Genomic DNA, 9,953 nt, shown 5'->3' with positions numbered 1-9,953 from the left:
TGAGTGAGTTGATATTTAACGTCGCATCGGCAGTATTTCAGCCATATAGCGACGAGTACGAGTTGATAAATATTCAATTGAGTAATGAATGCAAAGTCATATTTAAAAATCAAATTTGTCATAAACATTTTATCATAAAATTATTTACCACTGACAACGGTCTTTCAGCCAACAGTGGACCTATTCCAACCCGGATCTTCACGGGTCGCCATTGAGGGTAAAAAAACTACCATTCAGAAACCAGTCAACATTCATGAATTGAGGTATTGGTGGTCCCAGGTAGTGTATATAGTTGATAGGTAGTGTTTTTTCATGTTACGCCAGGCAGACCTTGTGTGGTTCGTGTGAGTATTTAAAACAATCAGTATTGTCGAGGAAAACATGCTTGAAAATGAAATTATTCTTAAGACGGTTGGAAAATAAAGAAATTATTTCAGCAATATCACGGCGGGGGACACCAGAAATGGAGTTCACGCTTTGTACCCATGTCAGGAATCGAACCAGCGTCCTTGGCGTGACGAGTAAACGCTTTAACCATTAGGCTACCCGACTGCCCTCATAGATAATGAGGTTGACGACTTCAGCCTTTTTGATTGATTGAATGAGTGAGTGAGTTTAACGCCTTCTTGAATACAATTCCAATTTCATTACATGAAACCCACGAACACGGACAAGGTGCTGACAAACCGAGAAACACAATCGGGGAGAACCGGGATTCGAACCCACGATCACAGGTTTGTTGAGTGCCCAACGGACGCAACTGCACAGCGAGGACCAGCAAGGCAATTGTCAACTTTAATATCCCGAATTAAAGATTGTTCACATCAACACCGGACATATGTGAAAGACAATGCTAGTAGATGTGGATGAGGAGCTCATTGCGGGGTGAGGGGCGGTCGGGAGGGGCGGTCGGGAGGGGCGGTCGGGTAGCCTAGCGGTTAATATAAAGCGTTCACTCGTCACGCCGAAGACCCGGGTTCGATTCCCGACATGGGTACAATGTGTGAAGCCCATTTCTGGTGTACCCCGCCGTGATATTGCTGGAATATTGCTAAAAGCGGCGTAAAACCGTACTCACTCACTCATTACGGGGTGATACACAGTTGCATATGGTAATTCTTGATTGACTATATACTGTATACAGAATTAAGGAATCGAATTGATCGATGTCAACTATATTTTACATGACGATCCGAGTTTACTGCAAATGTATTTTGTTATGAAGTATGTCAATCAAACACTTTGCTGTTAAAAGCCGTGGTTGAAAACAAGGAGTTTGAAAGGTATATACTTGTATCCACTTTCCGTTGAAATGTAAAAATACAACTGAAAATAACACAATTATATTGTTCATACCAAATATACATGTACAATATAACACTACAGCCTGGAAATCTTGCCTTTCACACGGTTTCTCCATGGAACGTGTTTATACATGTAGGCAGAGACACAAGACGCTGGATTCGTCCGTGGCCTGATTATTTTAAGTCGGACGATTTACCTGGGAAAAACTGTCTGGTTTTCATACCGTAACCTACTTTAGAACTACATTAAATAGCAATGGGTGAAAACAGAAGCGAAAAAATATTATCTCACAATATTTGAAATGAAAAACAAAAACAAATATCAGAAAAAAACGAAATGCATAAACATGTACAAAAGTACTGTAATTCGCTATAGTTGATCAACTTTATAATAAACCCAAGCTCCTCACAGCGATAGTCGATACGCGGAGCTCTCTATACTTTCGCTGCCACCAGTCAAAACTCCCCACTGTGATAGGTGGCCCCAACCATGCTTGGAGTTGAACTCGCAACCGAATGACCGTTATGTTTTCAAACAAGTGACTACTGTCGTGACGCCGAATACACTTACCGCTGCTAAATTACTTTCTTTGTTTGTCAATTTAAATTTTTATTTCATTAAAACTACCATCTTTAATTGATATAGTAAGAATGTAAAGGAGAAGTTGGTTGATTTTCCGTTAGTCTGCAATCTCGAACCAATCTGATGATACAAACAACAAAGTAAATTCATCTGGAAAACATGGTCAGTCGTCGACCTTTTCAAAAATGAAATATGATGGCATTCCCAAAGACAGAAAAAAAGTATAAACGTTACTATATTTGGGGTTAGAGGCCAAATTTCAAGATTCTTGTAATGGCCGCGCCGACAGTGGTGGCAGCGATGTTACCGAGAGTGTATAACGAAGGTGTCACGCGCTGGGAAAGAGCTGGTTATAAACCGATCAAAGGGAGGTAACTCTAAATAACTATCTCTCAACAACAACAACAATGACGATCACAAGACTGAGAATCCGTTACAGCAAATGTATCAATTTGTTGACGCTACTTGTTATTGCCATGGGCGGGGGTGTCCAAGTAACATGCAAGCTCCTTGCAGGGTATGTTATGCCACATGGAGGAATCGCCCTTGACCCTTCCCACTTCAACACAACGAACACGACATCGAGAACGGAGGCATGGGAAATACACAAGGCGTGTGTCGCAGTCGGGCAGCAGATAGACGAGTTCGCGCCGGATCTCATATTCTTGAGTACACCTCACGGGATTTCCGATTTGAGAAATTTTGGATTTTATTTGAATCCCGAGGCGGAGGGAGGGGCTGATACCGACAACTGTCAGTGTCCCCCATGTTGTTACAAGGTGTCGGTGGGGATGGATGTCAATGTGTCACAGCAACTTGCAGCGAATTTTGGATATGACAGAAATGTGTCAGGGATATCTGGCTACGGACCACCAGGTCAAAGCAGCGAACCCTTTCCTCTCAGGTAAACAGTGTCTGTCTGTTTGTTTGTTTGTTTGTTTGTTTGTTTGTTTGTTTGTTTGTTTGTTTAACTCCGGACCCGTGAAGATCCGGGATAGAATAGGTCTTCAGCAACCCATGCTTGCCGTAAAAGGCGACTATGCTGGTCGTAAAAGGCGACTAACGGGATCGGGTGGTCAGGCTCGCTGACTTGGTTGATGCTTGTCATCGATCACAATTGCGTGGATCGATGCTCATGATATCAATCACTGAATTGTCTAGTCCAGACTCGATTATTTACAGACCGTCGTCATATAGCTTGAGTGCGGCGTTAAACAACAAACAATAGTAAACAACAATTATTATAGTTTAACACCGCACTCAGCAATCTTCAAGCGACATGGCGGAGGTCTGTAAGTAATCGAGTCTGGACAAGACAATCCAGTGATAATAATGAGCATCGATCCACGCAATTGGGATACGGTGCCATTCATCAACCACTGTGACCTTTAAATAATCGAGTCTGGACCAGAAAATCCAGTGATGATATTGTGAGCAACGATAGGTGAGTGACTATGGTTTTACACCGCAATATCAATGCCTAGGTCGGGTGTTGTGCTTCTCCAACTGACCAACGCTTAAACCATTTACATGTAGCTACCCGACCAACCCCAAGTTATATTTTCCATGCTCATGATGTCAGTCACTGGGTTGTCAGATTCAGACGCGATTATCTTCAGACCACCGTCATATTTCTAGGTGTGGTGAAAACAACAAACAAACAAACCATCATTTGCATTGATTGTAGGTGTGTGTGTGTAGCTGCTTGTACTAGTCCAGGCTAATGCCGATTTTATAGTGCTAGCACACTGAGATACCATGCCGCAGTTTAACATGAATACCCCACTCAGACACAGTACACTGACTCCGGGCCGACCAGTCCTTGTTTTAGCCTGAAATACCGAGCGCCAGACAGGGTAACAACAAGTATAATCTTTTGGGGTCTTTTAGTATGACGCGCCCGGGGTCCTAACCGGGGACGGACGCTCTACCATTACACCAAATCAGTCAATCTAGCCACAAATGGCAAGAGAACCAGGGCACATTAAAACATTTTCAGCACTGTTGTATCATGGCGTTTTGTACAAACTGTCTTTTACTGAACAGCCATTACTTATTTTTTATATAATCAGAACCCTGAGACTTTGCCCTTGCAAGTCATAGTCAATATGAACATGCACACAAAAAGCATTTTAAAGGCGCTTCCACGAATCTTTCTTTTGTGTCCATGACCCGTTCAGACTGACTGACCTATGGAATGAGAGGTGAACGCCAAGAGATCTATCATTACCGTACGGTGATGGACATGTTATGGACAATACAGTGAGTGAGTGAGTTAAAATTTAACGTCGCATCGGCATTATTTCAGCCATATAGCGACGAGACCAAGCTAATATATACACAATTTAGTTATTTATGCAATGTCATATTTAAAAACAATTGATGACAATTAATGGACAGAGCCTTTAATAATGTCAGTTGCTAATAGCATCACACCAAATTTAAAAACAAGCATTTAATTATTCACATACATATTTAAAATTTATTATACAGACCAATTTCTTTCAAGTAATTTATGATGAGATGCCCGTTGACACGGGAAAAGAGATCTTTTAGACAATACAGTAAATAATTAGCCACGTGTTCAAGCTTATTACTGACTGTGCAGTTTGCGGGAATGACCTTATTGAGAATATTGACACATGCGCCAAGACAAGGGGTGGGTGACCGTGTCGTACAATGTAATACAATCAATGTTAATAGGTTTGTTTGTTTGTTGTTTTCACCACACCTAGCAATATGGCAGCTATATGACGGTGGTCTGAAAATAATCGCGTCTGAATCTGACAACCCAGTGATTGACATCATGAACATGGAAAATGTATCTAGGGGTTGGTCGGGTAGCTACATGTAAGTGGTTTAAGCGTTGGTCAGTTGGAGAAGCACGAGACCCGACCTAGGCATTGATATTGCGGTGTAAAACCATAGTCACTCACTTTTCGTTGCTCACAATATCATCACAGGATTTTCTGGTCCAGACTCGATTAATTAAAGGTCATAGTGGTTGATGCATGGCACCGTATCCCAATTGCGTGGATCGATGCTCATGATGTCAATCACTGGATTGTCTGGTCCAAACTCGATTATTTTACAGACCTCCGTCATATAGCTGGAATACTACTGAGTGCGGCGTTAAACAACAAACAAACAAACAAACAAATATATCACGGCACGTCAGCTTGATGTGGGATTACAGCCCAAATAATGATGCAGGTCTCAGACGTTTACCACTTTGGTGAAACTCACAAGCACGGGTATGGTTTGACAAACCTCGTAACATACTCGGGGCGAACCGGGATTCGAACCCATGGTCATAGGTTCCTGGCACACCTAAGGGACGCAATTCTGCACAGCCCACACTAATGACACAAACAGTGGTTGACAGGACCCTTTATGTGAAATACTCAACATTTGAAAATTCTCCCTGAGGTTACTATTATTGTTTGTAAAGTTTGTTTTTGAAAACTGTCTGGTGAGAGAGGATGATATTCTAGTGTTATGGGGTTCCAAATCTACGAACTAAACTTTACTCAAATGTTCTACTTGATCCCTATAGCCACGCCTCTCAGTCTTCAAACTAAGACAGGGACGGCGGGGTAGCCTAGTGGTTAAAGCGTTGGCTCGTCACGTCGAAGACACGGGTTCGATTCCCCAAATGGGTACAATGTGTGAAGCCCATTTTCCGGTGTCCCCCGCCGTGATATTGCTGAAATATTGCTAAAAGCGGCGTGAAACCAAACCCACACTCAAATTATAAAGAGTCGCACCACGAGACCACGACTTACTGCTGCAAACCTGACACACTACGAATAACATAGCGTCCATAGCGTGTCCAAAAAGTTTAAATCTCGTGCAAAAACGAAGTATGAATTTGAAGTTGTCGTTTCTAAACAGCGTTCAATTATTTTGTATTTGTAATATAAGGACCAATAACAGTTTTAGGGACAGATAGAACATGAGAAACTTTTTTGAAAAAGCTTTATATGATGGAACATATGAATGTTGAACACGCTGTACGTTTCAGATGGGGAGAGGTGATCCCCCTTCACTTCGTGGGTGGCCCCGCCCTGTCTAGATCCCGGGTGGTCATCCTGTCACAGCCCAGTCGCCGCTACACCGAGCAGGTCACCATGATCCCCGAACTCCTGAAACTAGGTCAATACCCAGTGCAGTGAAACCTCGTTATAACGTACTCCTTTAATGTGAGCAACCTTACCTGAGTGTATCGATATTATCCCCCGCCCCAACGAGGTTGGCGGGGGATATTGAGATGGGTTCCGTCCGGATGTGCGTGTGTGTGCGTGCGTCCCGAAATCGTTTCCGGAGCATAACTCAGAAACCGTTGAATATTTATCTACGAAGCTTTGCATGTCTATCTGAACTCGTGCCTTTTGCTATTTAGGAATTTTAGAATTTTTTATTTTTTACGTTTCCATAGCAACAAGTTGAACTTTGATTCTATAAGGGTGGTGTTCGTTTCAAAAACCGTTAAATACTTTCTGTACTTACTTACATAACTTTGAATGTCTACCAGACACATACTGAACTGGTGCCTTTTGGTATTTCGCATCAATTTTTCATTATTTAAGTTTCCATGACAACAAGTTGGATTTAAGTTTTAATATAGTGTGGGTTCACTTATGGAGTATAACAAATAAACTGATAAATGTTTCCTTGCCAAACATTTTAGAATTTCCATTGCAGCTATTTTGACATGGGCTAAGACAAATGTTGGTTACTTGGTTTGGGACCATGTCGTGTTAAAATGGTCGGGGGTATAGTTGGTTGGTTGGTTTGTTGTTTAACACCGCACTCAGCAATATTCCAGCTATATGACGGCGGTCTATAAATAATCGAGTCTGGACCAGACAATCCAGTGATTAATATCATGGGCATCGATCCACGCAATTGGGATACGACGACATGCATCAACCTAGTCAGCGAGCTTGACCACCCGATCCCGTTAGTCGCCTTTTACGACAAGCATAGTCACCTTTTACGGCAAGCATGGGTAGCTGAAGACCTATTCTACCCCGGAATCTTCACGGGTCGGCAATATGACGGCGGTCTGTAAATAATCGAGTCAGGACAAGACAATCCAGTGATTGACATCATGCGCACTAACATGATCGGGTGGTCAGGCTCGCGATCTTGGTTGATGCGTGTCATCGTATCCCAATGGCGTGGATCGATTTTCATGATGTCAATCACTGGATTGCCTGGTCCAGACTCGATTATTCACAGACAGCCGTCATATAGCTGGAATATTGCTGCGTGCGGCGTTAAATAACAAACAAACAAACAAATATCAGACGTAGATTCGAATGTTTCAAAATGGTATCACCTGTTAACCGTTAAGTTAATGAAACTTAATTACAAAATTATATGTAGACAGTTTAATTGATAAGGCATCAGATATTTCTTCTGCAGAAAACTAAATGATTGTGTGTATTGTGTGTTTTTTAAAAACTTTCCGCTGTTGTTTAGTGTACAATGTAAGGTATATGTACATGTGTCCCGTGAAGATTCCGGGGTAGAATAGGTCTTCAGCAACCCATGCTTGCCGTAAAGGGTGACTATGCTTGTCGTAAAAGGCGACCAACGGGATCGGGTGGTCAGGCTCGCTGACTTGGTTGATGCATGTCATCGATCCTAATTGCGTGGATCGATGCTCATGATATCAATCACTGTATTCCCTGGTCCAGACATATAGCTGGAATATTACTGAGTGCGGCGTTAAACAACAAACCAACCAACCAACTATATGTACATGTATATGTAGTGTTCACGTCTGTGCAGGTTCCGACCTATACACGTACCTGGAAGGGCTACCAGAACGAGTAGTGATGATCATTAGTGCTGACCTGGCTCACACACACCTGCCAGATGGACCCTACGGTTACTCCAATACGTCGGAGCCTTTTGATATGGTAAGGCATCTTTGAATTTTCCGAAATGATGCCTCCACTCGATACGTCAGTCCGAGACCCGTGAAGATCCGGGATAGAATAGGTCTTCAGCAACCCATGCTTGCCGTAAAAGGTGACTATGCTTGTCGTAAAAGGCAAGTAACGGGATCGGGTGGTCAGGCTCGCTGACTTGGTTGATGCATGTCATCGTATCCCAATTACGTGGATCGATGCCCATGATGTCAATCACTGGATTGTCTGGTCCAGACTCGATTATTTACAGACCGCCGTCATATAGCTGGGATATTGCTGAGTGCGGAGTTAAACAAACAAACAAACCGATGCGAGGAACATGTTGTCAGGCTCGGTGACTTGGATGATGGCGAAGATCATTGCTCTGTTATGTCCTGGCCGCCGTCATTTAGCTGAAATATTGCGTTCAAAGACAAACAAACAACAAACAAACAAACGTCAGAAGGTGGGTTTGGTATAACGCTGCCCTGACCAGTGGTTTACATGGTGTCATCACCCGTGAAGATCTGGGGTAGAGTAGGTCTTTCGCAACCCATGCTTGCCGTAAAAGGCGACTATGCTTGACGTAAGAGGCGACTAACGGGACGGGATGGTCAGACTCGCCGACTTGGCATGTCATCATATCCCAATTGTGTGGATCGATCCTCATGATGACAATCACTGGCTTGTCTAGTCCAGACTCGATTGTTTGCAGACCGCCGCCATATAGCTGTAATATAGCTGAGTGCGGCGTTAAACAACAAACAAACAAACAAACAACGACATAAAAACATCCCCGTCAGCACATTGGAGGAGCTTACGTTCGTTCGTCCCACCGGAGACCAAGGTTGGATTTTCCCATGGGGAAGAGTGAGGGTATGAAATCCTTTCAAGGCGCCACCGCTGTAATATTTTGAAAAAAACTGGCGTGAAACCTCTCGCACGGTGCCTCCCGATTGTTGGAATATTGCTAAAATACACTCCCCTTGAGTGGGGACATGGGTGGCCAAGTCGTCTAAGGCGCCGCGATTCGCTGTGCAGAGTTGCGTCCCTTGGGCATGCCAGAAACCTATGATTGTGGGTTCGAATCCCGGTTCGCCCCAATTATGTTTCTAGGTTTGTCAGCACCATACCCGTGTGGTAAACGTCTGAGACCTGCATCACGTTGGGCTTTCCTCCCACATTAAGCTGACACGCCGCGATATAACTGGAATACGGTTAAAAGCGGTGTTAAACCCAACTCATTCACTCATTCCCCTTGAGTTCTTAGGCCAAGGTGCCCTCAGATCAGTTCGTTAACGGGATCGTTTTGCCAGGCTCGTTGACTTAGTAGACCCCAATTGCGTGGATCGATGCTCATGATATCAGTCACTGGATTGTCTGGTCCAGACTCGATTATTTACGGACCGCCGTCATATAGCTGGAATATTGCTGAGTACTGCGTTAAACAACAAACAAACAAATAATAGATCAGTTCGTACAATCCTAAGTTCGTTATTCAGGTGAAAAAGAACCACTAAGTACCTATGGATAAGGCATCACATTCTTTATAACCGACTATTTGCAATAACCGGAGTTGACTGAGTACTTTATCTTTCCAGGCTGTAGGTGAGTGGGCGGGGTCACTGGACGAGAAGGCGCTGCTGGTCACTGCCTCGCATTTGGTGGACAGGGCTCTCTCGTGTGGGTACACGGGCCTCGTCATGATGCACGGGGTGTTCTCTGCATCAGGTCTGTTGTCATGGCAACCGGATCTCCTTGTCAACCACCACCCAAGTTACTACGGCATGATGGTTGCGTCGATCACAAGACGAAATATCGTGCAGATGCCCTGAATATACATTTGCAAAGTCAATATTGTACAGAATTAGAAGAATATTTATACTTGGTGAACGCTATGATCTCTCACCACAGGCGAGTGTATGTGATGAAACTGATTAAATGCTCTGTTGTTAGAGTTGGTTGGTTTGTTGTTTAACGCCGCACTCAGCAATATTCCAGCTATATGACGGCGGTCTGTAAATAATCGAATCTGGACCAGACAACCCAGTAATTGATATCGTAAACATCGATCCACGCAATTGGGATCGATGACATGCATCAACCAAGTCAGCGAGCCTGGCCGACCAATCCCGTTAGTCGCCT

At 43.6% G+C, this 9,953-nt stretch overlaps 1 protein-coding gene across 1 annotated transcript; it reads left to right on the top strand.

Moving 5' to 3' along the window:
- The first annotated feature begins 2,289 nt into the window (after positions 1 to 2,289).
- On the top strand, positions 2,290 to 9,712 carry LOC139457690 (uncharacterized). The gene is made up of 4 exons (XM_071239046.1): positions 2,290 to 2,791; positions 5,912 to 6,042; positions 7,687 to 7,817; positions 9,410 to 9,712. Exons 1-4 carry the CDS (start codon positions 2,295 to 2,297, stop codon positions 9,641 to 9,643), a joined length of 993 nt encoding a protein of 330 aa, XP_071095147.1. The 5' UTR covers positions 2,290 to 2,294; the 3' UTR covers positions 9,644 to 9,712.
- Positions 9,713 to 9,953: the final 241 nt, after the last annotated feature.

This window comes from Haliotis cracherodii, unplaced genomic scaffold (genome assembly GCF_022045235.1).
Source record: "Haliotis cracherodii isolate W230 unplaced genomic scaffold, xgHalCrac1.p SCAF_12, whole genome shotgun sequence".
Taxonomy (NCBI): Eukaryota; Metazoa; Mollusca; class Gastropoda; order Lepetellida; family Haliotidae; genus Haliotis; species Haliotis cracherodii.
Note: the sequence above shows the minus strand (reverse complement) of the source record. Positions and strands in the feature narration are given on the sequence as shown.